The following is an 18,590-nucleotide window of genomic DNA, read 5'->3' on the forward strand; positions in this document are numbered from 1 at the left end:
TCAATTCTCCCTCTGCTGTATCTCTTGCACCCTTTCCCTCCACCTTCCCCACAAGCGTTTGCTGTGGGACTTGGTCCCATCTCGCCTAGGATGCTGTTGTCAACACAGCAGCCTGAAACTTCCCCTGCCTAAATGTGGGTCCCCCTTTAACTCAGTCTCCAAACAACGACCACTGTGTAACGTGCTTTCTACAACGTAAAATCCCAAACAAAAGGAAGGCAGAGCATCCTGACCCCTTTTAAAATCCTACTGAACAAAGATGAGCAATTGTTGATGCCTTGCCTAAGAGCCAAAGAATAGTGCCTGAAAGGGACGCAGCCTGGGGCACGGCAGCCTGCAGCCCCCTCCCCTGTGAGCAAAGCCCTGGCTGATGGAGTGACCCACGGTCCCCTCACTGAAATGGTCGCCACTCACAGGCCAAAGCACGTGGACAGAAGCAGGGAAATGAACCTCTGCTTGCTCAGTAATGTTTGTATTTTCATTTCTAGAAACTGGCATATACTCCCTCAGGCTGCCAGAGACAACGAGGCGGGAACATATTTCGACTGCATCTCCTATCTTCTTGTTTTATTAAGTTCCACCTTGCTCGGGAGAAGATAAACCAACTAAACGCGTGGGTGAAAATTATTATAAACTGAAGTAAGAAGAAACCGTTTTAATTTAAAAGCAAAACACATGTTCACATTCCCCAAGCATGCCAACGCTCCATCTTTCTTTAGAGTTGAGCTTGCTGTGCAAACAAATTATGAATGCATGTGAACAGGCTTTTATTTTCATTTTCTGCACTATGACTTTTTTCCTTCTTAACTCATTTGTGAATCTTTTAGAAGGTATTAAAATGGCCCATTTATGAAGGGAAAAAATTCAAAGATGATATATTGAAGAATGGTGAAAACTTTTATAATACGTATTCTAAGATTTTTTTTTTTTGTCTTTTTGCTATTTCTTTGGGCCACTCCCACGGCATATGGAGGTTCCCAGGCTAGGGGTCGAATCGGAGCTGTAGCCACTGGCCTACACCAGAGCCACAGCAACGCGGGATCCGAGGCGCGTCTACAACCTACACCACAGCTCACGGCAACGCCGGATCGTTAACCCACTGAGCAAGGGCAGGGACCGAACCTGCAACCTCATGGTTCCTAGTCGGATTCGCTAACCACTGCGCCACGGCAGGAACTCCCTAAGATTTTTTTTATGGCCACCCCCACAGCATATGGAAGTTCCCAGGCCAGGGGTTAAATCTGAATCACAGCTGTGACCTATGTCACAGCCTCAACAACAATCGAACTCTTAACTCGCTGCATTGGGCTGGGTATCAAACCTGCACCTCTGCAGTGACCCAAGCTGCTGCAGTCAGACTCTTAACCCACTGCACCACAGGGAGAACTCCTATGTCATGATAGTTAGCAATGACCTGAGGATTACAGATCCAGCTCCATGTACCTGAGGTTCACAATTGTCAAAAAGATAAGACTTTTAAACACAGTATGAGTAGTAATAAACCAGTAATAGTAGTAATAGAAAAATCAGGAGTAGTAGCCAACACTTATCTGTACCAGACCTTGTGGTAAATGCCTTAAGAACACTTAAAAGAATTCAATCTTTTGGGAGTTCCCATTGTGGCTCAGTGGGTTAAGAACCCAACTAGTATCCATGAGGATGTGGGTTGGTTCCCTGGCCTCGCTCAGTGGGTTAAGGATACGGCATTGCACAAGCTGAGGTGTAGGTCACAGAAGCCGCTCGGATCTGGTATTGCTGTGGCTGTAGCATAGGCTGGCAGCTGGGAATTTCCATATGCCATAGGAGCAGTCCTAAAAAAAAAAAAGGACAAAAACAAAACAAACAAAAATTTCAATCTTACAATTCCATTTTGCCGTTAGTAAAATTGAGGGTCAGAAAATACAAGTAACTTGCTCACAGTCACACACTGAGTAGCATGGAGTCAGTATACGATCCCATCTGCCTGACATCTGATCACTTATCATGACACAAACCATGAATATAAAATCAAGTTTTATTCACTGACATAGACTATTGCGAGACCATGATTCTAGACGCTAAGTGTCTGGTCTCCTAGAAAGAGGGTCCTAGGAAATGCAGTGGGCACCTCCTCTCACTTATCTAGACCTGCAAGCGAGCACACATCCTAAGAGGCATTTTACAAAGTCCTGCTTGGGGCCCGGGTGGATTTCAGAGTGGCTGGCACCTGTCATGCATTCCCTCCCATGGAACATGCGTGGGATTCCCAGCATGGCTAACTTAGCCTCCTGGCACAAAGGGCGCAGTGTCCAGGAACAATAAATAAACCTAACATGTGAATCCCTGATGCCTTGATGAGGCACTATTCTTGGACTCAGACATAAATCCACTCCTTGCCCTTTTCTGGCAAAGCACAGCCTCACTGGACCAGCATGGCCTCTTGCCCCACCTTGGCCCTGGCTTCATGGGTTTTCAACCTGGCCTTTATTATTTTCTTTTTAGGGCAACACTGGTGGCATATGAAAGTTCCCAGGCTAGGGGTCAGAGCAGAGCTGCAGCTTCAGGCCTATGCTACAGCCACAGCAATGCTAGATCCGAGCTGCATCTGTGACCTACACCATAGCTTACGGCAATGTGGGATCCTTAACCCACTGAGCGAGACCAGGGATTGAACCTGACTCTTCGTGGATACTAGCTGGGTTCTTAACCCACGGAGCCACAATGGGAACTCCTCAACCGGTTTTTATCCTCTACTTCATCTTTAATTCATTCTCACAACACTTCAAATTTTACTGCTTGGATTACCCCGAGCCCCATCAGGGTAAAAACATACGGTGGAGGATAAGACCTTAGGATACAGAAGAGATTATCTTCCTCAGGGCGCCAAGTCAATGGAGAGGAGGAGAGTCCGGGAAATGTATTTACATGGTACAGGCAAAAGTAGCACCGCTAATGGAATTCCCATTTTGGACTGGGAACTGCTCCAAGATGAACGAAATATGAAGTGATCGGAAGGGGAATCCGCCCGGAAATTATCCAAGCTGTTTAAGTCATAAATGTAGGTGAGGAAGGAAATGGAAACATTACTCATTATAGCAGCTTGTCTTGGGAGCGGGGAGGGAGGAACACCAGTTTCCTCGGTCCCTGAAATTTCCCAGGCCCGCTCCTCTGCAATGAAGCACCACATTAAAGCCACAGCACACAGCTCCTGTCAGGACTGTCATTCCCGTTTCTTTGTTCTGTGCGGTCTCATTCCATCTTCAAATTTTACAGGAGACAATAAACTCCTGTTGCGTTTGGAGTGGATATGCAATGAGAGTCTGCTGTGTAGCACAGGGAATTATATCTAGTCACCTGTGATGGAACATGATGGAGGATAATGTGAGAAAAAGATTGTGTGTGTGTGTGTGTGTATATACATACACACACACACACACACACACACATATATATGTATGACTGGGTCGCTTTGCTGTACAATGGAAATTGACAAAACATTGTAAATCAACTATAATAAAAAAAAAATCTTAAAAAAAACCTCGGATAGGAGTTTAGTTTTCGTCGTGGCTCAGTGGTTAATGAATCCGACTAGGAATCACAAGGTTGCGGGTTCGATCCCTGGTCTTGCTCAGTGGGTTAAGGATCTGGCATTGCCGTGAGCTGTGGTGTGGGTCGCAGACGCAGCTCGGATCTGGCGTTGCTGTGGCTCTGGCGTAGGCCGGCGGCTACAGCTCCGATTCAACCCCTAGCCTGGGAACCTCCATATGCCGCGGGAGCAGCCCTAGAAAAGGCAAAAAGACAAAAAAACAAAAACGAAAACAAAACACCTCGGATAACTTGCAGTTGCTGCAAGCAGGGACTCAGACCACTGGAAACGTCAGTAGGCAAAGAAATTCAGGAAGCTCATTGTATTGGCACAAATAAACGAGGCTCTAAGGAGATGAGACACAAAGAGAACAGAACAACGCTTGGGTCCATGGACTGAGGACAGGGGGTGCAACTCAATTATTCCTTGCTTTGGGCCACAGCTCTTGGTGACGAGTTTGGCCCTGGAAGACAAGATGGTGAAGCAGGGTACCCAAGGCAAGTCACGAGGCAAAGCATTTTAAAGAGATTATCAGAGATGACGATCAAGGATCAAATACAAACTAAACTCTGTGTGGGGAGAGGTGAAGGGGAGAGGGAAGAAATGAAAGGGAGGGAAGAAAAGAGAGAGAAAGAGGTGAATTTCTGTCATGGATTTACTTGGAAAACAATAAATATTTAAAGAAGGACTGATGAAGAATTGTCTCTTTGAAGCGCTGACTTGTATTATTCCTGTGTCTATTTGCTTGGTTTTGGAAATGATCAATGTTTTTAGAGGAAACACCTCAGAGGTAGTGTCTTTAAAAAAATAAAACAAAATACGGATACTGTGTTGCACATTTGCCCTGTCCCTCCGGTGCCCTATTGTCAAAAAACATGAACAACCACAGACCCTGTAGCTTTGGGGTGGGGTGGGGTGGCGGGGTCTGGTTCTCTTCTAGTTCAAGCCCAACACGCTGCATTCTTTTTCCAAGATCAGCACGGCCGGCTTCAGAAAGCAAGCCGAGACTCACCATGCGCCCCTCTTTTCTCTGTCGCCCTAGCGTATGTTTGTTTGCTCAAATGAGAGAGTGGATCAGGACGGTAGGCGGCTTGCTTTTATCTGCTTCTCACTGATTCTCGCAAGGCACCCCTTCGACTGAGCTGAGCAAGAAGGCTGAAAAGAGAGGTCAGGGATCTCTCCAGGGCCGGTTGTGCTGCTAATCTGACGCCTCCCTTCCCACTCGCTGTCACACTGAGCTCCATCCGGCCTTTCTCGGAGATCAGTAAGAGCTGGCAAAGCTCCGTGAATTTAAGGCTCAGAAGAGCGCCTTTAATTAAGCAATTAGGCTGTCAGTTGAAGGTCGATGTCACGCTCCGCCTTTGTTTCCACACAGAGTCCTGCCAGCCCGTGTGTCCTGCCGCCGCAGGAGCAAGCAAGACTCACAGCGTATCCTTCAGGAGAGCCAGAGGTCAATGATGCCGGCCACTCAAAAGGGCCTGAGCAGAGAGTGCACACACATTACCAAATTACTTGAAACCCTAGTGCAAGTGGAGCTTTCTGATTAATTCCCGGAGATGCCATCACCATTCCCACAGCAGTCCCAAACCCAGTCTCTCTCTCTTTTTCATTACAGCAGTGTGAAATTCTAGAAGACACGCTTCTGTGATGTTATCTAAGTTCTCATGTGGCTCAAGATCGTGAGATCGTGTATCAGGTACCCTGCCAGGGCGTGAGCTCGGCTCAATGCATTCCCAAGCAGGTCGCCCGCAGACCTGCTGAAGGGCTGATAGGTGTGGGAGAAGAACCCACAAAACAATGTGCATCAGACTGATGCCTTTGGCGCACACAGACTGCTGCTGTGGGTTCTACAGAAGGGGGTGCAGGCTGTGTGTTACCCCTCTGTTACAACATTTTCATCTGTTTCTTCATCTTGCTGAAAATGTTGCCAAGAGTGATAGCATGCATTTCCCTTGGGCTCACACTGCCTTCACTTGGGACCACTGGGGATGAGACCCACCAAGAGAAGGGCTCTCACCTAAACAGCAAGTGGAGCGTGGGAATGACCCCTGACCCACTGCCCAGGGTTGGGGGCGGGGGTTCTCCCCTCCTCCAGTGGGAGTCGGACGGGATGGATGCAGTTTAGTGCTGTGGACTCAGATGTGGCCTCCGGAACGAATTTGTGCCCGAAACCACCTGACCCTTAGTGTCTGTTTCTCCAACTCCCCCTGTATTCTTCTCTTCCCCCCCCACAAATGCAACTCCCAACTGGATCTTCTGCCTGGAGCCCCCTCTTTCTGCTTGAGTTCCCCAGGCACTTGATCTTATAAATGAGCGAGCCAGGATCCCCCAGCAGTGGAGTGGGGGAGTGAGTGGCGCCACTAAGCCCAGACACGAGTGCCTGACAGTGTCTGGTACCTAGTGGGCACCAAAGACTGAAAGGAAGGATGGAACCCAGGCCACCTGACTGCGAAGCAAACACTTCACCGTTCACGTCTGAAATTCGAATGCTTTTCCCCACATCAGTAAATGAAGTATGGGTTCATCTGAAAGAGAGTTCCAAACGGTCCCAAAATAACCTGTTTTATCCCCTTCCTTGTTTTTTCAGTTGTCCTTTCTTCTGTGACTCAGTCCCTTGCATACAGACTATACTTTTTCTATTTTACCAAAATACTTATTCTTACTTCAGGCTTGCTTGCATTTTAGGGCTGGTCCTGCTGCTAATTTCTACCTGGTCTTGATTCTGACCTGTCTGTACCACAATTTTCTTCTTTTCAAATAAGCAGATGACAGTAAATTATCTTTAATCTCTCCTCTTCCAACCCTAATATTCTATGTATCCTTGCGTTTATGACAATAAACACAATGGCTTTTTTTTTTTTCTCTTTTTTCTTCTGTTTAGGGCTGCAACTGTGGCATATGGAAGTTCCCAGGTTAGGGGATGAATCAGAGCTGCAGGTGCCAGCCTATGCCACAGCCACAGCATATCTGCAACCTGCACCGAAACCTGTGGCAACGCCAGATCCTTAACCCACTGTGCAAGGTCAGGGATTGAACCGTGTCCTCAGGGATACTAGTTGGGTTCTTAACCTGCTGAACCACAGTGGGAACTCCAACACAATGGCTTTTAAAATTGAATGTTTCCACTTTTGGCAATCCAAACTGTTCTAGGAGTTTTAAAAACCTGATTGCTGGTCCCTTCCAAGTGTAATTTACCTTGGGATTGAATAATACACTTGAGCTCTATTAAAAAATCCCATGAACACAAACATCATCTGGCAGCATTATTGAGACTTGAATATTTTTCTCTTTGCTAATGACTCTAAGTAGCAGGACCATAATACTAGCTTGAATGTCTCCACAATGAATGATTGTCTTTGTGTGAAATTAAACCACAGAGATATTATGTAAGATACTGGACTTTGGGATATATTTCGTATCCAGGGTCCATCTAGCTATAAAGAGAGAGGGTTGGTGCCTTAATACCTACCTTCACGAGCCCCTGGACAGCTAACTAGAACTTGGAGCCAAACTTCCAGCCCAGCCAGGACATTGCCTGCCTGGTTCCAAACCTCCTCGGACCTCCCGTCCCCAGAACTGGGTCCACTTGGAGATTTGATCTAGCAGCTCCCTACCCCCACGTCTCTGAATGGTCCTTTTTCACATTTCTTCATCTCGTTGTTACGGTGATTTACAAACTGTCCAAGCAAAAATGGCTGTGCTTGTAGATGATCTGGGCAGTTTTCAAAACAAATAAATTTGCCCATCAGAAATCATGCGTTCACATTTCTCATTCTGAATATGTGAAATGCATGGGACCAAGCAGGCCCTCCTTCCGGTCTCTGCTCTGATAACATGACTTTATTCCTCGCTCCACCCATCTCTCACACTCAGCTGCTCTTTTGTCACAGCACCCTGCCTTTCTGACATGCTCAAGTGCCTTCACCACTAAAAAAGAAATAACAGCTTTCCATTGGCCTTTCTTTATCAGAGGCCATGACTCTTGACCCCTCTCTACATTCATTTCCCCAATTCTGGGGAAAGCTAAGATGCTCCTGCATCTCCCAAACCACTGTGATCTGGAATCCCCCACTACTGCCCACGGGGATCCTGCTTCTTCCAAGGTCATCAAAGACTGAATCAAAGGGCTTTGGTCCATCCTAGAGGCTAGGCGACTTCTGCTGGGTTTCTGCCTCTGCCCACCCACTCTTAAAATTATCTTCTCTCCTGGCCTATGCTGCCACCCTCTTCTGCTTCTCTTCCCATCTCCTTGGGTCCCATCCTCGGTCTCCTGTTCCTTTGTTTCTCCATCTTGCCCAACATGGCGGTGTTTCCTAGGAGTCTACTTGGCTCTTTTCTGTCTACAAGATGCTCCTACACGTGATCGCATCAAATTCTGTGGTTTTAACAACCATCTGAATATACAGAAATTATCCTCACGTGGATATGTCCAGCTCAGACCCCATCCTGAGCACTGAATCCACCTGTCCAGCTCTATAAGGGACACCATGTAGACCTGTAAACTCAAATTTCCAAACCCAACCTGGGAATCGATCCACTTACTCACTTAGTTAGTGGCATTATTATTCATCCATCCTTTAAGCCAATAGCCTTAATTTCTCCATTTCCATCAACCACCCCACCCTACACCATCTAATTAGCCTCTAAGTTGTGGTGACTAGACCAACATCTTCGTTTGCCCCAAAGTCCTTTCTCTCCACCAAGGTTTCTCCGTAGCTTCCCAAACAGCATTTATACCGCTTTTTCCTTTTCCATCAACCCTGTCCACACCCAGCTGCCTGTTTGTATTATAAAACACAGTTTTGAGATTCCGTTGGGGCTCAGGGGTTAAGGACCTGACCTTGTCTCTGTGAGGATACGGGTTCCATCCCTGGCCTTGCTCAGGAGGTTAAGGACCTGGCGCTGCTGCAAGTTGCAGCATAGTTCACAGACATGGCTCAGATCCAGTGTTGCTGTGGCTGTGGTATAGGCCTGCAACTGCAGCTCCAATTTGACCCAGGAACTTCCATGTGCTGCAGGGGCAGCTGTTCAAAAATAATAATAATTAAAAAATAAAATATAAAATAAAATCCAGTTTGGAGTCTAGGATGGAAAACTTTTATCACTAGCTATAGGGTAATTTCAAATTCTTCATGGTTTGTCCAATGCCGATGTCTTCCACAGATGCTTGGTTTCCATGGGCTCCCCTAACACAGCTATACCCAGGAACAACACTCTCCCTTCCAAGTCCCAAAGTTTGTGCGTACTCATACCTCTGTGCATAACGTACCCTACTCTTTCGGCAAAGCCACCTCCCCTGGTTGACATGTCACATTTCTCCAAGTGAAATTCTGCCACTTCAGTGTCATCTTCTGTGTGAAACCTTCCCTGGCTTCCAGGCCCAAATGAATCCTTCCTGTTTCCTCATGATTATTATTTCAGGTTTTTTGAGTCCTAGGTACACAAAACATTTGGTGCTGTGCTAGGAGAAAGGGTCATAAATAGGTTTTCTTGGAGTTCCCATTGTGGCTCGGTGAAGATCCAGGAAGATGTGGGTTCGATCCCTGGCCTCGCTTGTTGAGTTAAGGATCTGGCATTACTGCAAGGTGCTGCAAAGGTTGAAGACGTGGCTTGGATCCGATGTTGCTGTGGCTGTGGTGTAGGCCTGCAGATGAAGCTCTGATTTGACCCCTAGCCTGGGAACGTCCATATGCCACAGGTGTGGCCCTAAAAAGTAAAAAAAAAAAAAAAAGTCTTCTTTCATAGAAGATCTGGAGGCCCAGGATCACAGATGGGAAGCCTTGACTGTGGCCCCAAAACCCACTGTTCCTCCTAGAATTGGATGCCACCTCTCTGCCTTGAGCGTGTCTCCCTGAGAGCACTTGCCATCAGCATCATTGTGACTATGGCAGGTGTGACTGTGACAAGCAGGTCCCCTGCATGATCTCAGACATCCCAACAACAAATTGGAGACAGACACTGCTACTGTCCCCATTTCCAAGTTAAGGAAACTGAAGCTGAAGAATTAGCTTTCTCCCAGATGACAAAGCTAGAAAATGCCAAAATCCAGCCTCAATGCTGGGGCCCTCCCACCGCAGAGCCGGGCTTCTTAACCATGGCACTGTGGTGTCCCATGCTGCTGGGGTGGTTTTTAACAATATAGCGTGGCGCGAGGGTTTGGCAACATCTGCTTCTGATAGTCTACTTCCCCCCTGGTGGGGACACCCCAACTACTTCATCCAGGACACCCTGATCCTGACCACCTGTTGGGACGATTACATTTTGATTTCACTCTATCTACCAGACTGGACTCCTCCCAGCACCTGTATGTGGGTTTATTTTCTTATCTCCATGTCTCTGACCAGCTCATAGTTGAGGTTTCACTTCCTCCTGTCTGTCTCCTCTCGCTAGTTTGTGAAGGCAAGCCCAGCTGCATGCTCAGATAGGGCAGTGGTTGCTAGAAAACCCAGTCTGTGTATTTGTATCTCATGCAGGTGGAAAATCCTACTCATGACCGCGGGACGGAAATAAGGCAGCCATGCTGGGTGTGCCTTCGACTGAAGCTTTGTTTTGTTCACACACCTTTTACGAATGTTGAATTCTGTGGATTACAGACTTTACCAACGAGAAGAAACTGGAACTGGAACCGTACAGTCAAGGGGAGGGGGAAAGTGGTGCAGAAATGCCCACCACAGGCCAAATGATAAGGTAGACAGGTTGTCTCTGGCCCATTCGACTTTTCTTGAAGGCACTTCTAGTGTTTCTTTTCTTTTTTTCTTTTTTCTTTTGGTGCTTTTAGGGCTGCACCCGCAGCATATGGAGGTTCCCAGGCTAGAGGTCAAATCAGAGCTGTAGCTGCCGGCCTACGCCAGAGCCACAGCAATGCCAGACTTGAGCCATGTCCGTGACCTATACCACAACTCCTTAGCCCACTGAGTGAGGCCAAGGATCGAACCAGCATCCTCATGGATGTTAGTCAGATTTGTTTCTGCTGAGCCATGGTGGAAACTCCCACTTCTACTGTTTCAATGCTTTATTTCACCTTCATGTTGAAAAGCTTTTTTAGGAGAGTACAGAGTTCCTGATTGGAAGTTATTTTCTTGTTTCAAATTTAAGATACCATCTCACTGTCTTTTCTCCTCCCAATTATCATTGTTGAAAAGTCAGCATTCACTCCACCACTTCCTAAAAGATAATTCCCCACTTACCTACACCCTTGGCTGACTGTAATATTTTTCCTTTATCTCTAATTTTTTTGTTTTTTAGATAAGTATGTCTTTTCATTTATTCTGCTTGGCTGTTTGGGTTCCTTAGGATTCTTAAGTTGATGCCTTTCATTAGTTTTGGAAGTCCTAATCATTATCTCTTCAACTCCATTTATTTCATTCTTCCTTCTGGGATTCCGGTAAATGTATGTTACATCTTTTTTTTTTTTTTTTTTTTTTTTGCTTTTTAGGGCGGTACCTGCAGCATATGGAGTTCCCAGGCTAGGGGTCAAATCTGAGCTACAGCTGCTGGTCTGTGCCACAGTCACAGCAACACCAGATCCGAGCTGATCCTGAGACCTACACCATAGCTCACAGCAATGCCAGATCCTTAACCCACTGAGCGAGGCCAGAGATGGAACCTGCAACCTCATGGTTCCTAGTCAGATTCGTTTCCGATGCGCCATGACAGGAACTCCTGCATGTTGCATATTTTATGTATGTCTTCTACATGCCTTAACCTCTCACCTGTATTTTTCATCCTTTTGTTTATACAGGTTTTTTTTCCAGATAGATTTTTCTGATATCTTCCATTTCACTCATTTTCTCTTCATCTCTGTCTAATTTGTCTAATATACCAGAAAGAAAATCTTCACTGAGATCTTAATTTTAGCTTTTATATCCATCCAGTTTCAAAGTTTTCAGGTTTGTTTTTTTTTTTTTTTGTCTCTTTGTCTTTTCTAGGGCTGTACCCGCCGCATATGGAGTTTCCCAGGCTAGGGGTCCAATTGGAGCTGTAGCCACCCGCCTACGCTAGAGACACAGCAATGCTGGGTCCAAGTGTCATCTGAGACCTACACCGTAGCTCACGGCAACACCAGATCCTCAACCCATTGAGCAAGGTCAGGTATTGAACCCGAAACCTCATGGTTCCTAGTTGTATTCATTAACCACTGAGCCATGACGGGAACTTCTCAGTTGTTTTTTAAAAAATATTTTCAATATCACTTTTTATAATATGCAGCCCTTGCTGAAAGTTTTAAGTTTGACTTTTATTTCTAGAAGTTTCATAACCATAGTTGTTTACTAACCCGTGCTTGGTAATTTTAGCACCTGGCCCATTAGTGTGTTTGTTTTCATTGTCTGCTATTCATGTTGTATCTCATTTACGTTGCATTGTTTCTTCACACGTATGGATATCTTTAATAGTGTGCTTGCTGTTGCATATGAAAATTAATAGTAGAAATGAAGTCTGGGATGAGTTTATCTTCCTCTGAAGAAGAGTATTAATTGCTTATGTCAGATGTCCAAGCCCTAGATACTTTAGGAATACAAGCTTCCTCATGTTATTCTGTGGTTTGACGGGGGTGGATGCACCCAGGTGACTCAGAGCTGGGATGCAGACTCTGTGAAGGATGGTTGGTTTACCAGGACTCCCACCCTGTTCAGGTCCTGGACTCAAACTTTGCTCCTCTTTGTCCTAACAGGATCTCTGAAGTGCTGCTAACTCCTCCTGGATCAATGAATGCCCCAAGGACATAAGTAGCCCCCAAAGCAAGCTCACAGCACTCTCAGAAATTTCACATTACTTTGTGAGCTGTTTGTCACATTTAGGAAGAGAACTTAAAATATCACCCAAAGTTTTTAAACTGTCTTTGTCAGGAGACTTACCATTATAGAAAGCAGATGTCTGATACCTTAAGTTTATATAGTACTGTGTGCCAATTTAGACTGAAGACCCATTTTAAAAGCTCATTACATAGTCATAAATTAACAGAACTTTTAAGTAGATTAAGGATCTAATCTTCTGAAATAATACTTGACATCATACAATTAGATTGGACTGCTATAGAAATTATACAACTTTTCAACTTTTTTGAGTTAAATTTGAAAGCTGGCCAGTTGGAATTTGCGTAGGACTGTCAGGAAACTAAAACAGAAAGAGCTATGAGTCCAAAGAACCTGGTTTCTATTTGAATGAAATGTCTCTACATACAAATGAAAGATGAAAAATCTTTTGTTTAAAAAAAAATGAGGTAACCCTCCAATTTTAAATTAAATCAAAAAGAAAATTTCAACGTACAACCTCATGTACTCTTACTTTAAGCATAAAGCATGAGTTTAAGGTGAGAGTGTATTAAAGTTGTCAGTAGCAACAGAAACATTTTGTCATTGAACCAACTAAGAGCCATATCCCTTTTCCTCCACCCTCCTCTCTGCATCTATTCTGTCCCATCAGACACTGATTTATTCAAGGAGCAGGTCGGGATCTCCTGGTCTCAAGAAAAGGAGAACACTGTGAGAACCCCCAGAGACTTAATAATAATTGATTTAAAATGGTTATGATAAATCCATTATCCTAATCCATTCTACTTTCCCAATCTTTTTTTGCAGCCAATTCTGGCCAAGGAAATGTAAGGGGGCTTCTGTAAACATTTTGCTTTCCTGATTAAAAGCACAGAACAAAGTAGAAACAACTAACACTATTCCTTCTGCTCATCTTCAGATTTGAACTTAGGATGTTCAGAACTGCTGCAGCCACTTTTTGACCATGAGGTGCCAAACACAAAACAAAATGCCAATACACTGAGAACGCGAGGGCAGTGACTGAGCTACTCAACAAACCTCCTGGTTTAGATATATGTAAAAAAGAAGTATCCTTATATGTTAAGTTGCTATTTGCTGAGTTTCGTATGGTTTGACACTGAAAACACTCCTAACTAACACTCATTAAACATGCTCTCACGACAATGTTGTGGCCCTGACATGACTGAAGACAATGCTTGAGATGTGTATCACTTACCATGATACAAGAGTCCTGGGGTTCAAGGTCGAAGTCTGTGAAGTTCAGGAGAACACGGTGATTTTTTTCCACCTGAATGAGCCAGGTACACTCAGTGTTGCTCCTATAAGGACTGGGGTAATTTGGAGAATGAATCTCTCCACTGGGAGCCTGGAAAATGCCACCACAACCTGTAGATGGGAGACCCGATTCAATAATGAGTGGAACCCCTGACACACAAAACTTTCTACCACTACCTGGGAGCATAGAACCACTCTTTTTATGGAATCTGTGCTAAACGTTCTGAAGAACTGAATATCCACCATTAATTCACACATCCCAACAAAACAAAGAGGGGTGCCTAAGAAAATACTTCAACTACTCTAAAGACTGATGCCAAAATTATTTTTTAAAATAATGAAAAATAATGCGAATGAAATCATGTTTTCATAAAGCCATGAGATGCCTTTTTGCTGTTCTCTAAAAATATACTGTAAGAATAATATATCTAAGAATTTTGATAATTCCATAGCATATGCTTTTATAAATAATTTAACACCTTCCTTTTAAAACTTCATAGTCTGGGCCTGGTATAGTCACTCAGTTTTTGAATTCCTATGATGTAATCAAACCACTATCAAGGTCTAACAAACAATTAACAAACAATTATTGGGGAAATTCAGTATTATTTTCTGATAATTGAGAATCATTTGGGGTCATCCAAATACTACAAAAATAGAATGTTCATTAAATTCGTGCACAATGAACTTTAGGAATGCTCTAATGTACTTACCTCTGAGCTGCAGAAGTGGGATCAGAAGGCAGCCTGGAGTCACATCTCTGCTTTGTCACTTTCTAGCTGTGTGACTGGACTGGCCTCTAATTTCTCTAAGCTTCAATTTCCTCATTAGTAAGATGAAGGTATGGAATAAACTTTCCTCATAGGGTGGTTGTAATGATTAAAGGAGATCATTCTTAAAGAATAGTTAGAAAAGTGCCTGACCCATAGTAAGTATTCAATAAACATTGCTGTTATTAGTAGTTGTATAGACTAACATCTGCTAAAAGATTCTGGCATTAATATTTTATTTTATTTTATTTCATTATGTTATTTATTTTTTATCTTTTGTCTTTTTTAGGGCCACACCTGCAGCATATGGAAGTTCCCAAGCTAGGGGTTGAATGGGAGCTACAGCTGCCGGCCTACACCACAGCCATAGCAACTTGGGATCCGAGCCATGTCTGTGACCTACACCACAGCTCACGGCAACACTGGATCCCCAACCCACTGAATGATGCCAGGGATCGAACACGTGTCCTCATGGATACTAGTCAGATTCGTTAACTGCTGCATGGTGAAGGGGACTCCTAATATTTTATTTTCAAAATATCTGCCACAGGGAATTTATTTAGATCTTGGACAAAAAGTCACTATATACCAAAGAATAATAATTCCTTAGAACTTTCAAGTTTAACACATACAGCTTTGGTACTGGCCAAGCATTAGAATGTGTAGAGGATGGCCTGAAGTAATGCATCACTTTGCTGATGCCCAAACTGAGGCTGGTGAAGAGGTAGAAGCCCTTTGGAGACTCAGGGTGTCTAGCCAATCACCCTCTGCTGCTTTCACTGTGGATGTGCAAACTTGCAGGGACTGGTTTTCATGGATGAGGTGACTCTTGGGAAGTTAAAAGCTCCATCGCATGTTTCAGCGAAGCATATATGTATGTCAAAGCAGTATACGCCATTAGGGAAGTACAAAGTCATGAGGCTACAGCCTCCTCACAGCTCTTTGAACATGTTATGAAATTAAACAAGGGTGTGGAACATGATGGAAAATAAAATGAGAAAAAGAGTGTATATATACATATGACTGGTCACTTTGCTATACAGCAGAAATTGATAGAACATTGTACATCAATTATAATTTGAAATTTCTTTTTTTCTTTTTTCTTTTTTTTTTTTTTTGCTTTTTAGGGCCACACCCGCGGCCCTATGGAGATTTCCAGGCTGGGGTCAAAACGGAGCTACAGCTGCTCGCCTACACCCCAGCCACAGCAACGCAGGATCTGAGCCATGTCTGCAACCTACACCACAGTTCGCAGCAATGCCAGGTCCTTAACCCACTGAGCGAGGCCAGTGATTGAACCCACAACCTCATGGTTCCTAGTGAGATTCCTTTCTGCTGCGCCAGGACGGGAACTCCTAAAAATTTTTTAAAAATAAAATAAACAAGGGATCGGTTGAAGTATTTTGAGGTGCCTCCTTGGATCACGCACCTCCAGGGACTGCTCTCCAGGAGACGTTGAAGCCTCGCCCGTTTACAGAGCTGTCGGTCTTGAATCGGAGGGCCAGCTCATTCCCAGTGCTGGAGACCTGCATGGGGTTCTCAGCTGATCTCTGCACACAAAGCTGGGCTATCCTGGGAGAGTGGAAGTCAGGGCCTCCATAGATCTGTGATGGGGTGTAGAAAAAAAGAATTTGAGAGAGCTATTTTGCAATTACAGTCCTTCCCCTGACTCCCGTTGACCACCAGCCTTTAGATTCTATTATTATTAGAGATTGAAAGCTCAGCCCCCCACTGGCTGGGGATGAACTGTAAACGTGAGCTCAATTTTCAAAGGCACTCCCTCTGCCCTCTGAATTAAGTTCACCTGCCCATGAGACACGTGGGTGTTTCATCAGCCAGAACTGCAGGGCTGAACTGAGTAGAAGATTCCAGAATCTTCCTTATCTCCCCTCCTCCCCTTTTTCAAGTCTTCATAGGACTTCCTGCTTTCTTTGGCAAGACGCCTACAGATAATACAGTATCAAGTCTGATTTTCTAATGCTTCTGAGCCCATAGGAATAGTCTTAGCATAAAGCCATTTTATTTGTTCACTGAAGGCTATTGATCACCCTGTTACATATTTAAGATTTTCTATTTGCAATCTGAATTTTTTTATTTTTTATTTTTTTGCTTTTTAGGGCCGGCATATAGAAGTTCCTACAAGCATACAGAAGTTCCCAGCCTAGGGATCAAATCGGAGCTGCAGCTGCCAGCCTACACCATAGCCACAGCAGTGCAGGATCTGAGCCACACCTGCCACCTACATCATGGCTCTCTGCAATGCCGGATCCTTAAGCCACCGAGGGAGGTCAGGAATCGAACCCGCATCTTCATGGAAACTAGTCAGGTTCATTACCGCTGCACCATATTGGGAACTCCCTTCTCTCTCTCTCTCTTTTTTTTTTTTTTTTTGCAATCTGACTATTCCATAAGACTAGGCTCTTAATACAATATTTTTGCTCCTTCAGAAGGAGTGAAAATGTAATCTCTATGAGTGAGTTCTGGAATAGCCTGGGAAGGAAATCCTACAGATCCTTTTGGTGCTGGCTCATGGCAGGACCCTCACAGGAACAAGATCAAGAGCATTCAGCCTCTGCTCAGGAATTGCCCTGGACGCTGCCCAATAGGTCTGTCTCACTTGTCCTCAGATCTTCGAGGCTCCTCCTATTTGCAATTATTTGCCTGACTGGACCCCACACCCCAGTGATACCTTCCTGACAGCAAGCAGGGCCTGGTCTCATGTCCAGCAGGTCACAGGAGGTCTAGCCCTGCCCAGGTAGGGCCTCTGGGGTGCCTCGTATGTGGGTTTCTCAAGGGCCCCTCAGAGACCCAGGGTGTTCGGGGCGGGGGGTGGGGGGGAGGTGAAGCTAAGAATCAAACAGAAGAGGCAGACCCTCTACTTTCAACCTTACCAAACCTGAATTTGTAGGAGAAAGGCCATTTTTGTTGGGAGGTTTCAGGCATCCGGGATCTGGGTCCACCCCCCACTGTCTATGTGGCTGGCTGGGTCCTCAGGCCCCTGGGCTCTGCCCACCCCGAGGGCATCACTCAAGAGTTCTCTGGGGAAAGAGTGAGAACAGGCAGGCTCCTTCTGTGGGGAGTGTGTGATTTGAATCCATAATGATTTCTTTGTCTGATGAATTCCCCTCAGCCATGCGGGAAAGGCTGCCCTGAATGAAACTGCTGTTCTAGGGAGGGCTGAACACAAGGGCCAAATTGCAAAGGAATGAAGCAAGCAGCCTGCTCTGTGCTGATTTTCATGAGGAGGAGCTCTGTTTGGGGAAGGGGGGCCCCCTAAATCCCATCAGAGGCAGTACCGGAGGGAGGGCCCTGTGTGGCCCTTTACATGTACACATGCGCAAAAGGGGGAAACCAGACTGCTTCTGGCTTGGTGCTATTTTCCCCGTTGTTTGGTTTTTTTCTTTTTTAGGGCCTCACCCACAGCATACGAAAGTTCCCAGGCTAGGGATCAAATTGGAGCTTCAGCTGCCAGCCTATGCCACAGCTACAGCAATACCAGATCAGAGCTGCATATGTGATCTAGACCACACCTCACAGGAATGCCAAATCCTTAACCCACGGAGTGAGGCCAGGGATCGAACCCGCATCCTCATGGATACTAGTCAGCTTCGTTTCCATTGCACCACAACAGAACTCTGCTTTCCCGTTCTGGAGGGTCCCCTGCCCCCTGGGCTGGGCTCTGTCCTTAGAGCAGAAACCCAAAGTCTGTGTCCCCAGCATCGCCTCCCTAAATAGCACCTATTTGGAGAGAACTCTGGACACAAGGGTTGAGTTCCAACAAATAAAACTCGCTTGTTAACAAAATGTTCTGTTTTTCCTGTTCAGGGTCCTCCTGAGATCACAACGTGACGGGTATGAGTCGGCCGGGCCCTGGAAGCCTCCAGAAGAATAAACACTGTGCCTTTGACCTTCTTTGCTTCCCCTCTTACTGAGCCAGGCTCACTGGATGGGGGAGGACAGACCAGAGGCCACTCACTGTCCACACCCGCGACTGTCTGTTTCTCCCCCAGGAATGGCTTTCTCATCTGCTCTGGGCCCCATGCGGGCTCCCTTCTCGGGGGCCCAAGTGACATCAGCCAGTGCTTCTCTCCCTGAAATGACAGAAGGGCACTGTGGGCTTCCACAAAAAATCCCAACAGTTAGCACATGACGCTTCAAAAGAGTGCGAAAAGATGGAAAGAATTTCAGGGCGCGGTGCGCTGGATTACA

General features: G+C 45.4%; 1 protein-coding gene across 4 annotated transcripts in view; it reads right to left on the reverse strand.

Moving 5' to 3' along the window:
- The window catches only part of LOC100521743 (cubilin-like), a 314,323-nt gene that overhangs the window by 151,739 nt on the left and 143,994 nt on the right, over window positions 1-18,590 (reverse strand). For all 4 annotated transcript variants that reach the window (XM_021064811.2, XM_084980002.1, XM_084980003.1 and 1 more), the window contains 2 exons: window positions 15,811-15,985; window positions 13,553-13,722 (listed from right to left, as the gene is read on the reverse strand). In XM_021064811.2, coding sequence (XP_020920470.2) covers window positions 13,553-13,722; window positions 15,811-15,985 — 345 coding nt within the window. The remainder of the gene's footprint in view (window positions 1-13,552; window positions 13,723-15,810; window positions 15,986-18,590) is intronic.

This window comes from Sus scrofa, chromosome 10 (assembly GCF_054392235.1).
Source record: "Sus scrofa isolate SSC_HxYL_T2T_F1_AM1 chromosome 10, Sscrofa_HxYL_maternal_Yorkshire_Landrace_v2.0, whole genome shotgun sequence".
Taxonomy (NCBI): domain Eukaryota; kingdom Metazoa; phylum Chordata; class Mammalia; order Artiodactyla; family Suidae; genus Sus; species Sus scrofa.